General features: G+C 38.4%; 1 protein-coding gene across 2 annotated transcripts; it reads left to right on the top strand.

Moving 5' to 3' along the window:
- Window positions 1-340: 340 nt before the first annotated feature.
- LOC120106851 (cyclin-T1-3-like) lies at window positions 341-24,712 on the top strand. Of its 2 annotated transcripts, none has more exons than XM_088701483.2 (7): window positions 341-634; window positions 4,518-4,804; window positions 9,364-9,445; window positions 22,057-22,191; window positions 22,450-22,625; window positions 22,733-22,884; window positions 22,976-24,712. In XM_088701483.2, the coding sequence occupies exons 2-7, from the start codon at window positions 4,563-4,565 to the stop codon at window positions 24,229-24,231; spliced, it is 2,043 nt and encodes a 680-aa protein (XP_088557609.1). In that variant the 5' UTR covers window positions 341-634; window positions 4,518-4,562; the 3' UTR covers window positions 24,232-24,712. The 2 variants fall into 2 exon arrangements, with proteins under 2 accessions (XP_088557609.1, XP_038975879.2); XM_039119951.3 differs by lacking the exon at window positions 341-634 and adding an exon at window positions 2,486-4,032.
- The last annotated feature ends 246 nt before the right edge of the window (window positions 24,713-24,958 follow it).

Genomic DNA, 24,958 nt, shown 5'->3' with positions numbered 1-24,958 from the left:
GCTCTTAGAAGCTATCAAAATTCAATCATTCTCTAGATGGGCCATCAACAAACTCTACAACTTCTATGAATCATGTTTGTGTCTCGAGATTTGTAATTGGATAAATCATATCCATCCAAAAAATCACCCATCAGTTTGTTTTTAGTTAAAAAAATTAAAATCATCAAAACAAGATAGATATGCAATTATTAATACAAATAAGATAACAAAGTGTCCACCTTGATAGTTGGTTCCAAAGACACTAAAAAACAATATTTTAGGGGGAAAAAAAATCCTCCCATCTTCTTATCCCCTTCTCTCTCCTAAGCCACCAGAACTTGGACCCTTCATTATCAGAAAGTTCAGGGTGGCTTTGTGCCTCATTTACCCTGAAGAAAAGGAAAAAAAAAAATTATCATAAGAGCCTCGGCTTCTTCCCTTTACAGGACTTTTCCGGGTTCGATTCGAACATGGTTTTGTATCACCGACCCGAATCCGATATCGTAGCCACCTGCTCCCAGTCTCCCAGTTCAAAGCTACCACGACCCGTTAACCCATCCCAACGCTTCCTTTACCCCTTCTCTCTTTCGCTTATTCTGTTCGCACGGTCGCGGCGAGGGTGATCGTAGGCGCCGGCGGCGGCGGAAGCCGAAAGGTATGCGTTCTTCTCCTCTCTCCCATTACTATCCGCTGCTCAGCCCTCTGCAAATCGATTTTTTCAACGTTTCTTTTTTTGTGTGGAATATTTCGTTTACATTAGAGTTTAGGGCATCGATTTACGGCGGCGTGTCTTCGTTTTAAGAGTTATTTAGGTTATTAGGCGGATTTCCTGGCTTATCCAATTTGTTGGTTAGGTTTTCTTTAGGGTTTTCTTGGATTAAATTACTGGATTCGAATAATCTTGTTGCAAGGGTCTCAATTTAATCAGGTTATGGTTTTTTTTTTAAAGTATTGGGGTTTTAGTTTAACTTCGATTGTACTCCTGTTTTGCCGTGAAATCTAAATGTCGTTGCAGTTTCCAGGCTCTGTAATTTAGGTTTGCTGTGCAATAGGAAAATGTGGACTATGGGGAGCATCTCTGTAATTTAGGTTTGCTGTGCAATAGGAAAATGTGGACTATGGGGAGCATGGTTTGATTTTAGCAAAATTATTTATGGGAAGGAGAAGCAAGATAAAATTGTTAGACCAATTATGGAATCTGTTTAATTTTGTCTTTTCACCATGATCATATTCTTGACCTTCTTAAATAGGTCTTTTATTTTTATTATGGTGCTTGCGTGTTTTAGATGGAGACTGGGTTACTTATAACTTGGGATTCGTTTTGATATGATGGTTGTTTTTGTTGAAGGTGTGTATACGGGGATAATTATTAGTATATACATAGAGGGAATTAAATGCTTGTTTGATAAGTTGATGGATGCTGCTTGTCCAAAATTGCTTCTTGAGGATGGTGAGCAATGAACTGGGTCTGTTTGGTTACCCTCATTGACTTGGCTTGTTTATGCTTTGGTTGCTAATGGAATTCTTATTGCTGGAATTTTGTTATACTTTCCTTGTATCAATGGTAGTGATTGGAGGTGTCCTGTTTTCCCTGAAATCTGTTTTTATTTCCTTTCTCTTGGTTCATGTGTTGTATGAAATATTTTTCCTTTGTTTATTTTTCCTTCTATCATGTTTTTGTATGCTGCCTTGCTCAAATTACCTATCTTACCACTCGTCAATGTATGTTATTGTCTTTAGACTTTTATTATATGCAAATACTACATATTTTTAAATCATAAGTTACTATGTATCTACATATTTTTAAATCATAAAAGTTACCATGTATCTACATATTAAATCATAACAGTTACCATGTATCTTTGTGAAAACTTAATAAAATCTATAGATCTTCTAATCCATTGGTATTAGTACCTAGCAAAATATGGTGGAAATAATGCCATATCAAAACTTTTTTAAAGAATTGATTTTAAATTTTTTATCAAAAATATTCTTTTTAAAGTAAGGTCTTAAATCTTGGTTTCAGTCCCCCTAGGTAAACTTTCAGTTTTGACAGTTTTGCTTCAAGTTTTTGAGTTTCAACCATAGATGCCAGAAAATACTAAAAGCTAAGAAAAAGGAAATAAAAAATGCTAAACTTCAATTAATCAAGCTCAATGTAATAAGACAAGTACACCAGAGTATAGAATTAATTACACAAACTTTTCAGTGCAAGAGTATAAAAAAATAACCCATCTAAGCATATTCTGTTCTATTTTATTTTGATAACCTACCTGAGATGGAAAACCCATCTAAATAAGAAATTGTTTGATTTCATTACTTCATTTTTTATTTTATTTCTGATAATGATAAAAAACTTCTAAGAAAGAAAAAATAAATCATATCTAACACATGATATTTTCTAATTAATAAGAAGATTCAAAGAAAAAGAGAATTAAAACAAAATGTATAGAAGAATAAAATCTACTTGTTAAATGAAAAAGGTTTTTGGATAATTTCAGCAGAAATTATTGAAATTAGTGGAAACTTTTTGAAACTATTGAATTTGTCAAAACTGAAGAAATGTGCTGAAACTGGTCAAAAGTGACCGAAACAAAAATTTTGTTGAGTTTCAGGTCTCAAGCTCTAAGCTGAAACTGTTCTGTTTCAGCTGAAATGGATAGGTTTAGCTGAAATAGTCACGTTTTGACCAAAACTCAAAGCCTTGCTTGAAAGTAGCATTGGTATTTGGATGTGGCAGATCATTATAGACTTGATGCCTCTTGAACTTTCGTTTCAAAAGTTATTTGGTCACTGTTTTTTCAGATAACCGAATTTTTTATCTAGAAAGTTTGTTTGTATTTACTTGTGATCTCATTGAGCGTAGACTGACCAAATGACAAGCAACTTGAAACCAACATATCTTAGTGTAGCTATTGGTACACTATGAGCAAAACAATAAAACAGTAACAGTTTGACATATTGGATTTTTGCAATCAAAGAGCATTTTGATCATTTACATGCTGGTAAGTATCAATCAGTAAATATCTTGTGTTACAACATGGTAACAACCAACAGCTTTAATGATGGTTTTAGTTTCATTACCTAGAGTTTTTAGTTGCTTTAGACTTGTCAGGGCTGATGGCTGATGTCTCCCATTAGCATGATGGTCTGATACCATTATCATTGGCTCGTATTGCTGCGACTTTTTTATAGTACATCAGAATAATTGGTTAGGGAATGTAAATAGAAGTTTTCAGAGCAAAAGCCTGGGGACTGCATGCCATGGAGTTTGTGCAAAACTGCAAAGGTGATCTGATATTGTAGTATAGACATTTTTTCCCTTCTTTCTTCAGGGAATGTGCTGAAAAACTGTATGGTCCAAAGATCATCTATCTCTATGCTTTTACTACGAGCTAATACATCCAAAGAGGAAAAAAGAGACTCCTTATTAAGTAAACCCCTTTGGGGAGGTTGCTCTTCTTTCTTTTCTCAGCTATTTCACTGTGTTTCCACAGAATGCTCTCTTTGCCCAGCGAAACTCATATATTTTGAATGGAAAGGGGCTAAAACATTGCCACACCATCGATTATGTGTTTGCATGCGTCAACCAGGTGGTTGGCTGTGCTCTATGATCAGTGATTTAACCATCTCAAACCACCCCTCGTCAAGTTTGATCTCCCTTTGTCTATTCAATGCAGGACTTAGATTAGGCTCCAAAATACTTCAGGCAACCTCCATGAAGATGGTCCAACTTTAAGTGGATCTTCTTTTGCGATTCAGTTCACTGTCTCAAGGATGCTTTATTCTCTCAAAAATGCATAGCATGTTGAATTTCTGTATTTTCACAAGATCTTAAATTCTTTATTTCTTTTTCCTACCTTGAAAATTGTACTTGGTTTTGTATGTGAAGTTCATGTATGCAATTGTATTGCTATAGCAGTTAACCATCCTTTATACAGGTTAAGATAGGTTGAGTAAGGTGTCCCAGTGCATTAGGCTCTAGCCACTGCAAGGTTTGAGATGTTTAGATGTACATAGCCATCCTCCTGCATGTGAAGGGGTCGTTTTCAGGTATGGAATCCGTGACACTCAGGTTATAATAGAGCAATCTTAACGTTGCACTAAGTACAGAGCAATCTTAACGTTGCACTAAGTACAGGGCAACCTTAACGTTGCACTAAGTCCTAACTTCTAGGATAGGTTTTATAGTCATAAGATGTGCAACTAAGTTCCGTGATTGATGTATTCAAGATGCTACATGCCAGTTGAACATGACAGTTATTTGAGGCTGTAAGAACCATCACAAGGATTTTATATAATTTAAGTGGCATTAATTAGTCAATATTGGCTGAATAACTACCTCTGCTTGTTCTGGTTATTAGATAAATATGCATTATTGAAAAATGGTTCTATTGATGTCTTGGAATGCTGTGCAGTTCATGTTTTCTGATACTTGGATGTGAGTGTCATGAGAAGAATTCTTTTGCCTTTTTTTTTAAATACTAGATTTCTGCAATGAGTAGCAGGAGTTTAATTGCAATATCGCTGTATTTCAGGTTATAAGATACTTCCTTGCACTTTTCTCAAAGTGAAAGGTCTCTATGGCTGGCTTCTTCTATCCTGGGGAGTCATCACATCATGGAGCAGCGAAAAGTGGATCATACAATAGTTCTTACGATAAGTGGGAGGAACTTGATTGTTCTGGGACTGGATGGTATTTCTTACGCAAGGAAATTGAAGAAAATTCTCCATCGAGGAGAGATGGCATTGATCTGAAGAAAGAGACATATCTTCGGAAGTCATATTGCACGTTTTTGCAGGATTTAGGCATGAGACTTAAAGTGTGAGTTCCCATTGCATGTTTTTTCCTTTTTATGAATTCATGTAGTTTCCCTTTATCATACAAAGTTTGTTATTTTGGGATCTTATCATATGTGGAAGCTTTCAAGTTGTGTCATTTTATAGGTTGTTCTTTCGTTAATGGCTTGATTACAAGTTCTAACCTGATAGGCTAGACATAAATTGTGGGTATCGTGCTTTATATGTTAACCATATATGAATTTTTCAATTTACAAACTAAAATGTTGAACATGTTGTTTTTTTGTTATTTCAGATTTTTGAATAAGCACGTTTGAATGTGGTTTGCTCCAAGGTTCGCCGAATTGGTACCAGGACCCGTACCGGTTGGCGGATGAGTTGGTACGGTACTAGTTCGGTACCATACAATACACGATATGCTTGGGCGTGCCTGTTCCATACAGGCACACCCATTTTTTTGGAGTTTTTTAAGTTGATTTAATTGGTAATCAATCTTTTCGAACTTTTTTAACGATTTTAAATCTAACTTGATGTTTTTTAATTTTTTTTGATGTTTCTATGATCCTGATTTAACCTAAATGGTGCATCTTGTTATTTTAAAATGATACAAAATATAAAATGATTGGTGGGATGTTGCATGCTACAAGAAGCAATATGAAATCGTTTCAAATCAAGTAGTGAGGTAGAAAATATAAAATAATACAATCAATTACATATATTTAAAGTACAACATACATATCAATATCTAAAATTTCATCGAGTGGCAATGTCTCTCGTAGATATCTGGATCATTAGCATCATTAGGAGGTAGATCAGCCCATCTCTCTAACCAAGCGACGTTGTAGTTTTCTATGTTCATCAAATAAGGAATGCACTCTGGGTTATAAGCACTCTCAGATCTCTCACTGAAGTTCTAGCTTTGAGAGGTGTCTTTAGATTGCTAAAACGGTTGTAAAGAGGCTCATTCGAATAAACCGACAGCAAAATCCAACCCGTAAGATGCTCCAAATTGCGTAGGGTAGTAGCTAGTAGATGATGCCTCAGACACTGTATCTATATCTGTATGAGTTATAGGTTGCGTGTGGCTGCGGGTAATAGGATTTAGCATACCACTTTGAACATGATACTTTTATGGATCCTACTCCACGTGCGAGGTCATATGCTGCTTATCGCGTTCTCCTGAATGACCTCAAGGAGCCCGTCTCCTATATGCAATTGGATCTTCGTGGGCTCCACCAAATCGTGTACCGTGGTTTCTATTTTGTGTAGCATGTACAAACTAGGACTCACCGGTGAATCGAAGACCACCTTGTGATGTTAAAATTAGCAAACTATATATTATAATAATCATAAAGACAATAAATGAAATAGTACATACTTTTTCGCAACGTAATGCAAAGTGGATATTGTTTATAGCTAGTCTACCAGTTCTTAGTATGCAACGTAACCTTTGATAACCCAGTTGCTACATTTTTTTCAAGTATATCATTAATAAATGTACATTGACATTATCAATCAAATTATCTGTACTGTTTAATTTATTTTTTTAATGAAATGTCATTTTTATATTCTTTATAGTCTATGAACTGAAGCATCTATATATATATGTATATGTATATGTATATGCATTTACAAATTTTGTATTTTTTTGGTTCATTGAAAGCTATCATAGAATCTGTTTGTCATTGAAAACCAATTCTTTTTAAATCCATTTTCATTTTAGTATAGTTCTGACAGCAGCTTTATATGTATGGTCTGTTATCTGTCTGCATTGGTGAGGTAGGAGGAATTATTTGCAAATTTTCTTGCCGAAGTTGAAATTTATAGCACACATTAAGAAGCCCACCATGATTAAAGGTAATTAATAGAAGACATTAAGGAATACTTTTTAAGAGGCAATTAAGGATAAATTAGAGGAGAAGGGAAAAATATTAGTATTGGGGAGTCATGTATGAAATGCTGGGTATTATGTGGGATACTAATTTAATAGTGGAGAGGTAGTTGTTTAAACTGCAATTTATTGTTGATTGCAAACCATTGCAAAGTCTGTCATATCCGAGAGTAAGATATTAAGATTAGGGTTTTTTTGCATGAATACCCTCCTAAATATCGGATTTTGCATGAATACCCTTCCAAAATTGATATTTGCATGTATATCCTCGTAAAACACTTGTTTTGCTATTCTACCATATTTTTTTTTTGTTTTTGCATATGTACCCATTTTATCTAACGACGCTAAAAAATTAATGGTTTTAAATTAAAATGACTAAAATATCTTTAATGGGTAGACATGCAAATAGATCGCGATTCCGATAGTAAGAGAAAAAGATAGGGACAATAGCAGAATTTAAAAATTTTATTTTATTTTTAATTAATATAAATATAATTTTTTTAACACTGTTAGAACAACCGTTATATTAGGGGCATTTGTACAATAACAAAGTTTTACGAGGGTATACATGCAAATATCAATTTTGGAAGGGTATTCATGCAAATCTGATATTTAGATGGATATCTATGCAAAAAACCCTTAAGATTAAAAAGAGCAAGATATTAAGATTAAAAAGAGCAAGGAATTTCATGGTGAGTGGTAAGTCTCACTTCCAAATCACCCAATAATTCTGATGCCTCTGCTGCTTGCTACCATGGTGGGCCTTGTTGTGCCACCTTATGCTTCTTTATGTTGAACCACCTTCTTGGATGAGATGACCTCAAATCTGGGACCTTGGTAAGGATTCAAACCCCCAAAACAGCAAGTTCTGATCTTTGGTCAGAGGATCCCATCATTGTCTTCTTTCTCTAGCAGACTAGCACCAAGTGCTCCTGGACTAGAACTCTGATTATATGTTGGCACTGGCATTAATGGTGAAGCTGTGGCAACCAATGGATGTGTTGGTGCTGTAGAACCCATATCTTGGGCTGTTATTACTGAAGTTGGCATGCGATTCATCTGCTTTGGGGGTAAACCATGTGCCAACAGCTTTCTCATTCTCTACCTTTTTTCTTAGGGCTTATTTTTTATTTCTCTGTTGTAGACAGGCTTATTTATATGGGGGGCTTTGAGTTGGTTTTGATAGCAATATAGTGCTGCCTAAACAGCTTATTACTAGAGAAGGGATGCCTTTTTAGTCCATTTTCCTCCCACCATCTGCCTCTCTCTATAATAGCTCTTGCATGTAAAGTTTTGCTATGGGAAGTTTGGAAATTAGATTATTTGACAGCTGGCATAATCTATATTAATGTAAAAATCTTGAGAAACTTCATGACCAGAAAACATAGAAGGATCAAATTAGCATCCTTCCATTTTAGGCATGGCCATGTGGTACTGGTGCTTTCTTATTGGGTGCGTAGATTTTAGTTTAAATCAGACTCTTCCATTCTAATCTGGCTTATGTGACACATAAAAAGTTGTAATTAGGGAGATGGGACAACATCAGTCCCATGATTGCAGAAGTTCCCAATAAATGGAAATGGAGAATGTGCACATGGCTGATTATAAGATCATATGCAGGTAGGTTGGTGGGAGGGGGGGTGGGTTCACTAGTGTGAAGAGAGACTGGGAGGGTATCTTGGGAGCATTGCTGATAGATGGGATGTTTCTAAAATGCTTCTAGAATTCCAGTCTCTCACTTTTTAATATGGTATAGGCATGTGTATCGTGTTTATTGTGCGGCTTTAAACACAATAGTAAATTGATGCTACACCTGTAAGCTGCAACTTACCTTGATCCTGTATTGATATGCCTTTAATGTTCGAGTACATGATGGTATTGCATGATGATGCATAGATGAAGTGTGGCGTGTGGGGTACATGCATATGCCATCTCAAGGTTTAAGACCAGTTTTGTGGCCTTATGTTAATTCTAGATGGAAATTATTAGTACAGGTTGAAAGAGTAGTGGAGATGCTGCACTCTAAGCAGCTTATATCGTTAAAAGTACATTGTGTTCATTGATAGTTTGGCTTATCAGATATTACAAAGACAGATCTGTTGATTACTCGTCGCTGACCAAAATGTCTAATTTGTTAAGATCAGCCTGTTTTCAAATTAGTAATATTTCCACTGTATTGTGCTTGTTAATTTCGGAAATCAGATACCAATATATAACTGTTCTATGAGGTATACATTTGCAGGCCAATTAATATTCTGCCTTTATTGACGTCGTTAGCTCTGTGGAATATGGTTATAGTGTATATGGCATAGAAGTTTAGCTTGATATGTTGATCACGTGATATACCTACATTGGTATACATCTTAATCCAAGGTTTACCGTCTCGGTACCGGACCCCGTACTGATATTATCTTATTACAGTGTTAGCATGCGGTATGGTATAAGACGACGAGACGTACCGAGTGTAGGTACAATTTGAGATTGCGTATTGCTTTGGTACTGGTACAGTATGTCCGGTATGGTACGGTATTGACCGGTACGACAAACCTCGTTTTAATCTTTTATAGCTGTCTTGGTGATGCCATTATTAGATATTCACCAGTGTGTAAATTTTTAAGTGAACATTGCGAAATATGACATGATGCCTTCTTTGACCATGCTCAAAACTTGATGAAAAATTATTTGTGTTGCAGGCCTCAGGTGACAATAGCTACTGCAATAGTATTTTGTCACCGCTTCTTCCTTCGCCAATCTCATGCAAAGAATGACAGGAGGGTAAGTATGTGATGCTGCTTATGTTGTTTGACTTTCCACAAAGTTATTGCATGCTAGGCATACTGCCATCTCACCTCCTGCACAGATTCTTTGGTTGTAACTGTCACATTTATAAATAACATGCTTGATAGTGCTATGGGCCTATGATGAACTGGGGAATTGAGGGGTTAGGGTTCAGATTTATCATCTGATACAGAAGCTGGGGAAAATTTGGTTAGTTGTTTTATGCTTGTAGTTTGCTTTTTCTAGGCCTTGTGATTTTTATTGATTGGAGTTTGGTCTTTTCAATATAAAAAATGGAGTCATGTGCCAGTAAGAAGTTTATTGTTATCTTCTGTAAGTAAATAGCTAAGTGATCTATCAAGGTGTGGCTTTCAAAGGTTATAAGCTTATAGAATGCAGAAGTTGTGCTGGGAGGAAATGAAAGGAGATGATGTGGAACCATCAAGAAGGCAAATACTTGGGTCTATTTACAGTGTATTAATGACAATCTTTCTTTGCAATATATCCACATCGTTTCTTTTATTGACTGAAATTCACTGAGGGTTGAATTAGGATACATCAGAATGGCCTCAAAAGTCAAAAGTTGTTCCCTTATCACTTTCTTAGAATCTAGTTTTAAGGCAGCATAAAGTTGCAATTGGATCAGAAGTCTTGATATTCTTTCCTGCATTATTCACCATTGCTGCATAGACCTTGTTGTCAAGCTAATTTGGTTTCTTGGGAAAATTAACTACAAATTCAATCAAGATCTTCTGGATAGCCTGTAGACAGCATTGCAGTAATGGGAGGAGATGAGCATGGAGACTATTGTGGGCTTTTGCTGATGATGGTTCTGTTCAAGAGGTTTACATTCAGAACTATTTACTTTTGAGAGAAGTTACTAATTAAGGGAATGGTTGGAGGAATTTTTGGTTGGAACTACTTACAGGGTTTTTTTCGGGTCAACTTACATGAGGGGACTGACTGCAGGACCTGCTTGTTTTGGACAAGGACTGGAGGCAACCAAGTTCTCTGAGGAGGCAACACTGCTTTAAGTTGGGTTTTTAAATTTGGTTGCTAAGTGTCAATTGGAATCATTAAAGACAATGCATCTGTTATGTATTGTTGATGCTCACCTAGTAGGATACATGTTCAAACCTGATTCTCGTACTGCGTCCATGCTGTTGGTAACTTGGTATCATAGAGCTTGATCTACTTTGTATGCTTAGTTTATCCAAGAAAGAAAGAAAACAAAAAAGAGTTGTGAAGATATTCTGTAAGAAGGTAATGTGATGTAAGAATCGAGACAATTTGGGGCTCTTTAGAAGGACAACTTGTTGTCTAAACCTATTCTTTTAGGTTAGTCTTCCATGATTTAATGTTTAACTAGAATTGAAAAGGAAAAAGGCTGGCAATATATTGTTTTTATGATTTAGAAAGACATTGAGATCATATGAAAGGCTTAGGAATGTTAAATAAGTGAAGAATAAATATGTAGGATTGTAGGATATGTATGCTATATGGATATAGGGATTTGAGGAGAATATACTTTGAAATTTCCTAGAAGTTTGAGCATCCTTCTCTAAAGTCTTAACCTGGTTTGTCCTCTTGCAAAGAATGAAACTTGAATTTTCATTACATTTTTGAGGAAACCTGCAAGACTTGCAAATGCTTTGGTCTGATGTGTTGGAAATGGTCTACCATCTTTTCTAACTGGCGTTAAACTGTTGGTAACCTTAAAACTTCACTACTATTTAAAGTAACACCTTCTGTTTGGACCGCTAGTACCTTGGATGAGATATTTTAATGTGAAGGATACTTGCTAAAACTTGGCCAAAGTGTGTTAATATCCATACACCTTATGTAGGGCTGTCAACGGGCCGAGCTGCTCGGGCTCGGCTCGGGCCCGGCTCGGTAAAAGCCCGGCTCGAGCTCGGCTCGTTAGTTAAACGAGCCCGAGCCCGAGCCCAAAATAAGGCCCGTTTAAATCCGAGCCCGAGCCCGAGCTCGAGCCCGAGCAGCTCGCGAGCCCAAACGAGCCTTAACAATTTAATTGGGTCCCAATTAAATTTGGACTCAACCCAATTAAATTTTATTTGGCTTAATCAATTTCAATCCCAATCTGATTGAACCCAGTTGGATTTAGATCAGACCCAACCCGAGTTAACCCAAATCTATTTAATTTCTTTAAATCGGATTGGACTGGTTCGGGTTCGGACTCAACCCGTTAACCCAAATCCAACCCAACCCGTTAAATTCCCTCCACCGCTCGTCCGCTCCACAGTTCTTCTCCTTTCTCGGTTTCTCCACTCTCCAGAACCTTCCAGGCTCCAGCACCACCGACCACACCACCACCAGTGAGGCCCCTCCCCCTCTTTCTTCTCTATTTCCAGTTTCTCCACCAGTGAGGCCCCTCCCCCTCTTTCTTCTAGCGAGGCGACAGAGGACAGTGCTCGCGGCCGAAGTCGGCGGCCGCCGCACGCGACAACGAGGGGGGGAGGAGAAGCCCTCCTCCACCAGCGACACTGTGACAGAGGAGGGGAGGAGAAGCCCTCTTCCACCGGCGACACTGCGACAGAGGAGGGGAGGAGAAGCCCGCGGTCGAGCCTGCGGCCGACGCCCGTGCCGGCGGTGATCGCGGCCGAAATCGGTGTCTTTTCTCTTCTCTTCTTCTTTCCTTCTTTCTTCTCTTCTTCTTCTTTTCTTTCTTTGCTTCGTTCTTCTCTGTCTCCGACGACGAACCGAGCTCTGCTTGGGGATGGCCGGATGGGGATGGGGTGAGGCGGGCTCGGGCTCGCTCTCAGGCTCGGGCTCGGGATCAGGCTCGGGCTCGGGCTCGAGCAAACGAGCTTTACCGAGCCCAAGCCCGAGCCGGGCTGTGCCAACCGAGCCCGAGCCCGAGCCCGAGCCCAATACAAGGCTCGGTACCGAGCCCGAGCCCGAGCCCGAGCCTGGGATTTTATGAAACGAGCCGAGCCGAGCCTGCGAAGGCTCGGGCTCGGCTCGGCTCGTTAACAGCCCTAACCTTATGTTGTTACAGATTTAAATAGGTTAACCATAACCAGAAAGCTGCCATTTAGAATCAAGTGCAGTCAAAAATCCATGGCATAGCAGAAAAATAACTAGAGAAGATCTGAAAAATATCAGGACTCGGAAAAGTAAGAGAAAATTAAAGATTAGTATTTGAAAAAAATTTGAACACACATGATTCATTTTGATTAAAAAGACTTAGAATTCACGAGATATTTGCAGAATGTGTGGTACAGAAATTGCTAGTAGACCTTCCTAGAGTTACCTAGGTTTGCTCAAAAATGGGTTAGGATGCGTTGCAGATGGAAATTTCAGTGTTGCAAAGGGATTTCTGGCTATTGACCATAGATTCAAGCAGGCACAGTTGAAACAGAGAAAAGACTGCACTGCTGTCCTGAATTTCTGCATGCAGGATTTCAGCAATAACTTGCTATTAACATGAATGTAGTGATCTATTACTTGCTGTGGATATTAGTTTACTGATTCATTGCACATGAAATCTTGCCATCAAGCAGAGCGGAAATAATTAGATTAAGATTAGAACGAAGTAAGGAGGAGGATAAAAGGGGATGAAAGAAAATGAATGAAAGAAGGAAGAAATAGAGCAACATGTATCTCAGTTAAGGAAAAAAAAGCCTTTAATTTATTCCAGTCGTCAAAGACGAAATTAGATAAACTCTCAAGGACTCCTAAACCACTATCGGACTCCCCAAATATCCCCTATAATTACATAAGCCACCTCTCTAGAAAAGAAGAGAGGAAGGAACATCTCTTATTTGGGTCCAAGATGAAGGAAGAAAGACAGCAACATGTATCTCAGTCCAGGAAAGGAAGCCTTTAATCATCCAATCAGCAAAGACTAAATTACGTAAACTCTCAAGGACTCCTAAACCCACTAGACTCCCCAAATATTCCAGAAAAGAACAGAGGGAGGAACATCTCTTGTTTGGGTCCAAGGATGCCCAAAGTGTTGGGAAGAACCTTTCTCTTTTCTTGGTGGCCGGTCCATATATGGGCCTCAGCTCATGGTTTGAAATACCAGTCTCGACTCTTGCTGGTATTTCATTGGGTTGGTATGGTATTAGGATTCTACAGTCTCGACTCTGGTGATGGTCTTGCATACTAATACCACACTGGATTCTTTTTTTTGTGTTTTTCAATTTGTTCAGTTTGTTTATCTTAGATGAATTTTTTCACAAAAGTCTGTGAAACCTGAAGTTCTAGAATAGCTCATAGAATGAAGAAGGGGTGTGACCTTATGGCCAACTATACTAGCTCTCCTGTAGGGATAATCTTGCTCCTATAGGATCCTCGTTTTTGGGATATTCCAAAAATTTTCGAATTCGACCAGGTGCTGACTTGCTGCTGTTCTGAGAAGGGGACCTTGAAAAGCTTTACTTTATATTAAATTTATGGATCCAATCTGTCTACAGATAGGCGCCTGCTGTGGCAGCAATTAATTAATCTCCGCCTTAGCATACAAGGACCATGGCTCGCAGCAGGTGATTTTCATATCTCTAGGCTCCTTCCCCCCCCCCCCCCCCTCCCTCCCACCCTCCCTCCCCTTCTCTCGTTCTTGGACTGCCACCCATAACAAAAGAGAGTGACTCTTGAGCTCTCCTTCTCCTTTTTCTTTTCAAAATGAGGCGATCAGTCAGGTGGTGCTTGGTATAGGCTGAATCAGCCTTGGTACCAACCCGTCCCCCTTGGTTTTGACTAGGTTGGGCAGGATGTCTCGATCCAGTTATGAATTGGCATCTTGAATCACGTACTGGTGCTTGTTTCTCGTCAGAAGGTATATCCTTCGATGCATGCCATGCAAATCATTTGTATTAATTTAGGATAAAAAAAAAGGAAGCATTCAATTAAGCCAATGAATAATTAATATGATAACCACCAAGCCTTGTTGTAACAATTTGATGTCGGCTTTACAAATCTTTACTTGTCAAGGGTTTTTATTTAGGCTTACTTTAATGCTGTTTTTAAGTCTTCTCATATCCTTTAGCACAATCTCCACTTGGGTAGCTTCAAGACTTTCTCCCTCTGATGATTTTCTAGATCATCTCATTTGATTCTTCATCATTCGGTCCTCAATTGGTATAGTTCCTGTGGCACTTCTAATATGCTCATTTTTCAGTCTACCTTCCTAGTTCTGTCACATTGATTTCAACTTTCTTAGTTTTACTAAATTCAAATAGATTAGTTGACCATCCCAAACTTCCAATAATGTAAGTCTTCTAGAAAGATTCTTTAAATAGACCACCTAATAACATCCAGTAATTGTCCTTAAGAAAATAAATTATATGTATTTTGATTCAGCTATTAAAAAAACATGCCAATTTGCCACTCTTCATGTTCGTGTTCCTTCTTTCTTTTTTTGATCATCCAAAGATGGGCACATGCCCTTAAGAATGGTATGTGAAGGAAGACATACAAACGCTATTGTATATACTATATACTATATACTATATACATATGTATAAGAATGCCCTCCCCCCTCAACTTTTCATGGTGGATCTATGATTGAGAGCTTGTTAAGAAGTGAATAAAAAAGCACTTGGTAGTTTGAGCCTTTTGAGAATTCTGCAAATTGCTTGATAAAAGACAAGCTAATAAAGTGAAAGGTCGAGGTGGCAATTTATGACCCGGCCTATCAATCCGACCCGTGAACGACCTGCTTTAAGCAGGTTCGGATTTGGTATAAATAGGTTTGGGTCACAAACAGATCAACCCGCCTAGAGTTGTTTATTAAATGGGTTGGGTTCAAGTTTAGACATTTGACCAAGTAACCAATTTTGACCAATTTAATAATTGGGTCTGGTCAGAACCCGACCCATTTAATCTGTTTAAGATCCGTTTAAAACATGCTTAATCTATTTTTATCCTGTTTAATCTGACTTGCTTGAATCTATTTAAATCCATTCAATCTGTTAAAAACTCATTTAACCCATTTAACCTAACTTGACATGTTTAATAAACGGGTTATGTGGGTTGGATTGGGTTACCTATTTAATAAACAGGTTAGGTTTAGATATGAATTTTTGATCTATTTAATAAACAGGCTGGGTTTGGGTTGACCAATTTTTGACCCGACTCACGTCCGACCTAACCCGTATCCGACCTGACTTGATTGCCACCCCTAGTGAAAGGGTGAGGATAAAGTTAAAGAGCAAAGTAGCAATCGACCAAAGTTTGCTTTTGCTTGTGGAAAGTGGATTGTTTGCAATCTAGATTACCCTTTTGTTGTCACAATAAGATGTGGTTCTAAATTATAGTCATATTTTTGAGAGAACACAATGAAGTCAATTTTTGCAGTCAGATTGGCTGTCACGTGATTCTATTTTAGCACTATACACCAGAAAATGACATCTTGCTTCTTGCTCTCATAGGACACAAGGGAGTCACAGAAGATGGATAGAAGTTGGTTTGAAATATCAGTCAATAGGATCACTGTCGTAATTAGTATCAACATATGCATGACGGTCAAACTTCAATACCAAGGGTGAAAAAAATGGAAGAGCGAGTAATGATCTCATCAATGTAGCTAAAAATGTGTAAAATAGTGCTATAGTGAGCTATTTGAGTAGCGATGGAATCAGGTAGGTTCGGGCTTCCCTCTTGCTTGTGCCTAGTCGGGAAAAATTTAAATTTCTTTTTCAAGGTTCAACCCCAACTTGACTTAGAGTCGAAACTTGACCTTAGTCCGAAGTCCAATGGGCTCAACTCGTATCCAGCCCAACAAGCTCGAATTGAATTTAGCCCAACTAGTCAAAGGCCCAAATCAACTAGTAGCTTCATTCGCTCCTGATCTATTGTTGTCCACTTGAGAGGGGTGGAGATTTTTTTTATTTTTATTTTTATTTTTTTTATTTTTTTTTTTGGGGGGGGGGAGGCGCAAAGGAGTGTGGATATCGAGAGGGGAGGAGGAGAAGGGAGGAAATAGATCTGAGAGGGAGAGAGGGATGCAGAGAGGGAGGTTTGTCGAGAGAAAGAGAGAGAAGGATGTTGAGAGGGAGGACGAAGAGAGGGAGAGAGGTTAAAGTGAGGTGTTGACTCCCTTGTGACAATGGGGAGAAAAGAAGGGTCGGGGAGAAGGGGCATAGGGAAGGGGCGAGCCGGAGGGGTGGGGGGGAGGTATTATAGGGGAGCTAGGCTGGTCTTCAGGTTGAGCCAAGGTTAGACGTGAACTCGGCCCAGAACATAAATTGGGCATTGGCAAGCCTAATTGGACCTTCTCAGGTTGGGCCAAAGCCCGACTTGAAGATGGCCAGAGCCTATTTCTAGGACTATGTGTAAGGTGTAAGTTTTCAAGTGTGGTATGCTAGAGTTATGCGAGCCTTGCATTAGGGTGATATGTACCTAGTTGTTGTGATATGATGTGACAGTGCTTGGCATGCATGAGCATGCAACAATGCCAAAGGGTTTAGCAATGTTAGCTAGGTCCTGGGCACTCCAAATATTTTGTATTTTGACATATCGGACACTTGGGATACTAGGGACACTTCATGACACTCTTGGACACTTCATACCATCAAATTATGATGCCATAATGATTATTTGTCTACTTTGGTACTTTTATTTGAAAGTTTTAAATTCTAATAAAACAAGTAGCAACCATTTTATGAACTTTTATGTACTTAAGTAGTATGGGTCCAGCTCATTATTCATTATATGCATACATCATTACATATTTATATATACACATAAGATACACGTGTGTCCCCATGTCTGATTGGTGGAAGATTTCTGTGTTGGATGCTTCTGGACTCTCGGACATTTGACACCCGTTTCCCATGTCCAAGTAACACTAGGTTGGTTTTGGTCCATGCATAGCATGGTGGGCAGACACTCCTATTCTCGGTGAGGTTAACCAACGAACTAGCTTATTGTATGTCTCACATGCAATGCTCTACCATGGATGGTCAACCATAGAAGACCACCCAAAATGAAGAAATGAGCAGGGTCTGGGAGTGGCTTATCACTTGTAGGGCGAATATCATGAATTCCATGAAATTTTGTAGGTGGGATTGATAGGGTAGTGCTGCAAGCATTTGATTTAGAAGCCAAGTGAACTTTATGTAAAATTACATTGGGCACAAAATCTTATGAGTAATTTTTGAGGTTAATACAAATAAAGATAGCACTTGAGCGATACATATACCTAACATTCTGAGTGAATTCATGGGTCGATAGTAGTGTTAATTATTGTCTTCTTTATCATCTAGTCTTTGCAAAATCCATCGCCTTGTCTTCCTTGTCAGATTGAACTTCAAAGGGACAAGATGAATATTTTACCTTTGAAATACTACTACATTTTCAACCAAAGATTCTGTTAAGTGGGAATCGGGGAAAAAGGTCGGGATTGAGTTGTTGAAATTGGTGGAGCTAAGAGGGAGAAAATTCTCCCATGAACTCTTGAGCTCTTGCACTGCAGAACTTGCACCTTTCTTAGATAGCTTTGATATACAGATTTTCTTTCCTAGTTATTCTGAATGCTTATTAGATGGAAAAAGAAATTCTCTTGCCGACTAATATGGTTATCGGACCGCCATTTCTTTTTTTAAAAAAAAAAAAAATTCAAGGAAGCAGGACCCCTCAGATATACAAAATAGATATGAAGTGTATCTGTGGCAAGTGTAATAATCTTTGAGTAATTACATATATGAACAATTTCCATGCAATTTGATGATCCTCACCAATTAAAATTATATTTCCTGGACTGGTAGTGAGGATATGGGATATGGTATGATAAGCCCTTTATTCACTCCATTGTCAATCGATTATATGTCTATGTATTATACACAAACACATACATATGTAAAATCTTTTTAATCAGTTATGTATGGTAAAGGCATAAAAAGGATCAAGAACAGAATACTACTGCTAATTAGGATGCTTATGTTTTCTGCATTCATAACCATGGATTTTTCTCTTTTGGTAAAAAGATAAGCTGTGACATTGGCTAATGGCATCTGCCTTTGTGTTTTTTTCCATTTGTTGCATATGTTCAATGTTGAAATATGTGATAAAGCTATTAAAAATATTTTATGAAGCTTTTGATATGGAGAGTTGGTCCAATACATTATGTGATCTTTATTGTTGCACTAATTAAGACTACTTTTGTATCAAGGTCCGCCAAACTGGTACCAAAATCCGTATGAGTCGACGGATGGGTCGATACAGCAACTGGCATGCCCAATTTTTCTTTTAAAGTTTTTCGAGTTTGATTAATTGGTAATCAATTTTTTTCAACTTTTTTAATGATTTTAAGTATAATTTGATGTTTCTATGATCTTGGTATAATCCAAATGATGTAACTTGTTGTTTTAAAGTGATACAATACATAAAATGATTTTTGAGATGTTGCATGCTATAAGAAACAACATGAAATATCCTAAAATCAACAAGTGAGGTACAAAATATAAAATAATAAAATCAATTTTATATATTTAAAGTACAACATACATACCGATATCGAAAATTTCGTCCTGTAGCGATGCATTTCGTAGATATCCGGATCATTAGCATAGCCAGGAGGCATATTAGTACACCTCTCTAACCAACCGACGTAGTCTTGTATGTTCATCCCATAAGGAACGCGCTTTGGGTTATAAGCATTGTTGGATCTTTCGTTGAAGTTCTGGCTCTAGGAGATGTCTTCTGGCTGATAATACGCTTGTGGAGGAGCCCATCTGAATACATCGACGGCGAAATTCGATCCGTAAAATGCTTCGGGCTGTATAAGGTAGTAGTCATCGAAAGACGATGTCTTAGACACATCATATCCATATCCAAATCCGTATAGGTCATAAGCTGTTTGTGGTTGTAGATAATAGGATTTAGTATACGACTCGAAACTTGATACGTCCATGGATCCTACTCCACGTGCGAGGTCATCTGCAGCTGTATCGTATCCTTCTGAATAACCTCGAGGAGTCTGTCTCCTATATGAAATCGTATCCTATCAAGGCTCTATCAGATCATGCGTTATGGTCCATATCTTGTGTAGCATTTGTAAACTAAGACTCATCGGTGAATTGAAGACTATCCTGCAGCTCTGTCTCATAAATGGTAGTCTTATGTCCTTCACTCTCTCTCTCTGGCTAGTAGATCCATGATCAACAAAACTATCATTGCTGCTGCTCCTGATCTCTGAATGTAAGTGAACTGGCTTCTCTACAACTCTATGGGGGCTGTAACTGCCTTTTCTTTTTTTTTTGTGCTGAGCAACTGCCTGCTTACTCTTCATGCCCCTCTCCGTCTGGTTATGCTGGAAGGATAAATGTCACCTTTCTGACCGAGTCGACCGAGTAGCGTGGTGGTCTCGTCTAAGCATTTGTCAATCATATCTCTGAGAGGATGTCTCCGACAAGGAGTCGTGATAACCGACTCCCTAGTGACCCCTATGACTGTGGCTGATCAGCTGGAAGGATGCGTGACATATTGCAATCTATCTATTGTCCTGCATCAATCCTAGCTTCGTTGGCTATGAAACTGGCTCATCGTGGAGGCGATTCTCGCTCAAGCTTCGGCTCTTGCTACTGGCCCACAAGCCATCCGATCATACGATCATCCTCATCGTCAACGAAACTATTATGGATCGTTTGTGTACTTTAGCTCTACTTCCTCTTCAATGCACTTCAATCTCAATTTCAGATTGTAGTGAACATATACAAGATCGTTAAGGCGCTTCTGTGTCAGACAGTTCTTTTGCTTGTTGTGGAAGGTGGACTAGTTGCGCTTACAACTACTCGAGAAGATCTTTTGGAAGAAGATTCAGATAGTTAGTCGCTTAAGATTTCTCGCGAACAAACCAAAATAAATCCACCATTCAATTGCAAAAACATTGAAAAAATTTATATATAAGATAGTATCATATTAGTAACCATCTAAAGCCAGGTAATCGTTATCGTTAATGTATAGTATATCTGGATTCATACTTTATTTATTTACGACAGTTGTCGGACTCCAAAGCTGTCAGTGCCCCTCTAAATATTTTGGTCTACGAAAAAAAAGCTAAAATCAAAAATTTTGGCATGATCCTTCCTTATTTTGTAAATTTCAAAATATTTTTTGGCATCCAAAAAAAATAGAGAAAATGAGATGTTGAGAGGAAGCATACCTTATTCAGGGTTGGATCCTTCTTCAATCGTACTGAATCAATGTGTTTTTAGCCACAAGGAAGGAGAGATTATTCAAATAGGTTAGTTTCTCGGGACTTCCCAACTTACCTTTAAAACAAAAGGAAGAGAAGGGGGGGGGGGGGGGGGGGGGGCGGTTTGGAATCGGTTCGACTCGGTGCGAACCGGACGAACCAGTTGTGCATAGAATCGGCTGGTTCGGGCCAAGTCTGTGTGGTTCGCAACCGGTTCTTATCGGTTTGGGACTGGTTCCGGCATGTTCAGAGCTGATTCTATAAAAAATAGGTGAACCAACCCGGTCCCCATCAGGTCAGCTCGGTATAGGTCGAACCAGAAACCTTGGTGTATATTATATTTGAAGATTGTTGTCAAGTTAGGATTGCGTGTCAGAATTTTTTAGAAACTCTTCAATATCACTATAATGCCTATGTGAGATATCAGTCGAGAGATAGATTGAGTTTTCGTAATCAAGATTTGGCTCTGCAGTCTGACCATGACTGTTGGTATGGTGAATTATTTAATCTATATCCTCACATTAATTCACATTTTTTTTTTATTTCTCAAAGTCTATTTTGAAGGTTGTGATAAACTCAGGGTTGCTTGTCAGGATGTTTTTTAGGAACTCTTCAAAATCACTATGGTGTCTCTGTTAGATATCAATCATAAGAAAATGAGTTTTTAAAATCAAGCACTGGCTATGCTGTATAACATTATTTTCAGAACATAATATGATTTTCCACCGCCGAAGTTCCTTATAAACCTTATCCTGGAATTCAAGGTCTCTGCACATTATGTTTTTTTATGTTTTTTTTTTGATGGCATGTTCAAGCCCAATAGATGAATTTTATGGAGTTAAAGTTTGCTTTAGATTGTTTATTTATTTGTAGGGTCTCTTTTCTTCAGCTTATCTGGTTGACTGAAGTGGTCTAACTTTATTCATTGGATCAGTCTTGCCTGTCCAATCAAATATAGACTTCAAGGTTAGGCTTTTTCTGGTGGCTTTCTTGAGACTTATTCCTTTTGTGTCATGCCCGATCCTTTACATATTTAGATTGATGGTCTGATAAGCTGCTGTGGTTTTTGGGTATGTTGGTGGCGAGTGTTGTTGTTGGTGATTTACTGCCCGAGCATGGCCCTCTAATGTTGCTGTCTGTTCAGATCTACTGTGGACTTTATAATGATGCTTTTCTTTGATTGGTTTCAATTCGTCTCCCATGTTTTGATTTGGCTACTTTCTGCTGGAACTTAGGTTCTTTTTGAGGCACATTGATTTATCATTATTCTTCAGATCCATAATTTGTCAATTACATGGTATTTTGTTTCTGGACAAATTTTTATTGATTTAAGTAAATCTCCATAGACAGATATGCTTTTTTTAAATGAAAACTAATTAATTGAAAAGTTTCTGCTCGCATTGTATACTTTGCTTAATTCCAACTATGTATGTATATCATACAGACCATTGCAACTGTCTGCATGTTTCTTGCTGGAAAGGTTGAAGAAACCCCTCGCCCACTGAAAGATGTCATACTTGTTTCATATGAAATTATGCATAAAAAGGACCCTTCAGCTGTCCAGAAAATCAAGCAGAAGGTATGTTTAAGGTTTAACTTTTGCTTTTTGTTAATCATCATAATCTATCTTAATTTGACATGAATAGGATAGTTACTATTATTACTGATTTTATTATCAGCATTTACCTAATGTCTTATTTCCACTCACATTTTACATTTTCTTCTCCAGATAGATTCTTTCCCTATCTTTGCAATTGTTTCCTTTGTTTTCTTTGCATTTGGCTTATCAACCAAGCATCTTTTTTTCTCTAATGTGAATTTTGTTTGCTATCTGTAGGAAGTATATGAACAGCAGAAGGAGCTCATTTTATTGGGGGAAAGGGTTGTTCTTGCCACACTTGGTTTTGATCTGAATGTGCACCATCCTTATAAACCCCTTGTTGAAGCAATCAAAAGATTCAAAGTGGCACAGAATGCTCTTGCTCAAGTTGCATGGAATTTTGTAAATGATGGGTGTGTCAAGCCTTCTATTATTGTTTGCATCAGTTTCTAGTAATTTCCATTGTGGATTACATTGACTTCCTTTCATACTTTCTTCATTCCTTATGTGGGGTATGCAGACTGCGGACATCGCTCTGCCTGCAATTTAAGCCCCATCATGTAGCAGCTGGTGCCGTCTTTCTTGCTGCTAAGTTTCTTAAAGTGAAGTTGCCGTCTGATGGTGATAAGGTCTGGTGGCAAGAATTTGATGTCACCCCACGGCAGTTGGAAGGTTCTACTTTTTGTTAAAATATTTTTGGTTTCAGACATTTTGCACATTTATGATGGGCATTGATTCCTATTCTTGAATGTATTGCATGCAGATGTTAGCAATCAGATGTTGGAGCTCTATGAGCAAAATCGTACGGGGCAACCTTCTCATGTCAATGAAGTAGAAGGAAGCACAGGTGGTGGGACTAACCAGCATGCACCAACAACCTCAACTGTTAGTGAGAGCTCGGTATCAGTAAATGGGCCTGCTCAAGATGCTGGGGGTGTTAATTTCAAGCAAGGAGGACAACCTCAACCACCTGCTAGGCCTGTGGGGTCCCACTCGCATGCTGATAATTATCGTACTGGGTTTCAGAGTACACAAAAAAGTAATGACAATTGGAGTGCTGACAGTAAAAGCATGATATGGGACCACAACATGGATATCGAAGGCAAGGATTGCTCTCATCATGAAGTGGAGAAGTTTTCTGGCTGCACGGAGAGCGCTACAGAAGCTTCAAGTTATCGCAGGGCCACACTTGATCGACCTTTGGGAGATGCAGCAATAGCTGAAAAAGGTAAAACAATGGAGACAAAGGAATGGAAGGATGATAGTTCGTTTGCAATGTCCAGCAGCACTTGCGGACAGAACTTCAAGTATGATGAAACTGCTAGAGGGTACTGCCCATCAGATGCAATCACGAAGATTGACAAGGACAAAGTTAAAGCTGCTTTGGAGAAGAGGCGGAAGCTCCGAAATGACATAGCTAAGAAAACTGACATAATGGATGAAGATGATCTCATTGAAAGGGAGCTTGAAAATGGAATTGAGTTGGTGGTCGATGATGAGAAAATAAAGCAGGATAGAAGACCTGCCTGGCTTAAACCCCCGAACAAGAAAGAACTTGATAATGAGCGTACAGAGCAAGTTGGAAGCAAAGATATGAGGAATTTTAGGTCCTCAGAACAACAAGCTTCACAGGAAAAGAGTAAGCTCAGATCTAATTCTGAAGATAAAACTGACGTCGATTGTGGTTTTGAACCAGACCAAGCAAATGCAGAGGAAGGAGAATTATCATCTCTTGATGAGCATGAATTCCCCTCTCCAAAGGTGCGCAGTAGCAATGGGAAAGTTACAAACACAAGATACCCCTTGACAGAGGTTTCTGGGACAGGATGGTTGGATGGTGTGAAAAGGAAACGAGATGACTATCAAGGTCCTCCAAATCTGGTCAGTGAGAAAGATATGGGCATGGGAAGACGCTCGGAGAGCGTGCAGCATTATGGAAATTCCCACCCATCACGAGAGGGAGCTGGAGCAGGATGTTCAGAGTATACAGATAGGGATCATAAACGTTATAAATACTAGTCATGGTTGAAATATAATTGCTTGTTACTTGAAAAGCAGTCCATTGGAAACAGTTATTACTATGCGATGTTGGGTTCCTCCATGGACAGGTACACAGGTTTTATCTGCATCTACGAGGAAGGACTAAATTGTATGCTTTTGATCTGCAGTTGGTGCTTGAGAATTGTTACAGCAGCTTAGTTCATAAGCCAGAGAGAGAGAGAGAGAGAGAGAGAGAGAGAGAGAGAGCTCTGGCTTTGTTAATTGAAATCAGATTCTCCTTGGATGACAGCATGTATTCATAGAATGGCATTAAATGAGGATCAAGGAGTGCAAACATATTTTTATTTTTATTACATAAAGAGGTTAGGGACTAGGAGCTGCTTTCTGCTTATCCTTTTTTTTATGTTTTTTTGTTTTTGAGGGTAGGCTATATATTGTAATTTGAGTTCTCTGAGAAAAGGATATAAAAGTTTATTAATATAATTGTATGTTATTGAGATGCCTCATGCTTTAAGCTGCACTGCTTTATCCAAGGCCAACCCAATATTTAGGCAACTGAGGCGGTTGTCTAGGGCTCCGGCCCAAAGAAGGCCCACCATAGGAAAGGTTTCAAAGACAAAACATAAAGAAAAAAGCTCCCCTTAGTGAGTTTTTAGGTCGGTTCACTGCAGAAAAGACTTCAAAGACAAAATGGAAAGAAAAAAGGTCTCTCTTAATGAGTTCCTTAGGCTCCTAAATGCATTGA

This window comes from Phoenix dactylifera, chromosome 7 (genome assembly GCF_051530095.1).
Source record: "Phoenix dactylifera cultivar Ajwa chromosome 7, Ajwa_hap1_PhDact_Kaust_v1.1, whole genome shotgun sequence".
NCBI classification, from domain to species: domain Eukaryota; kingdom Viridiplantae; phylum Streptophyta; class Magnoliopsida; order Arecales; family Arecaceae; genus Phoenix; species Phoenix dactylifera.
Note: the sequence above shows the minus strand (reverse complement) of the source record. Positions and strands in the feature narration are given on the sequence as shown.

What these genes read in the sequence shown, in the direction of transcription:
- LOC120106851 (XM_088701483.2), top strand. Translation starts at nt 4,563, where the DNA reads ATGGCTGGCTTCTTCTATCCTGGGGAGTCATCACATCATGGAGCAGCG. An exon ending in TTAGGCATGAGACTTAAAGT is followed by an intron (nt 4,805 to 9,363) that starts GTGAGTTCCCAT and finishes TTTGTGTTGCAG; the next exon opens with GCCTCAGGTGACAATAGCTA. An exon ending in TGGAATTTTGTAAATGATGG is followed by an intron (nt 22,626 to 22,732) that starts GTGTGTCAAGCC and finishes TGGGGTATGCAG; the next exon opens with ACTGCGGACATCGCTCTGCC.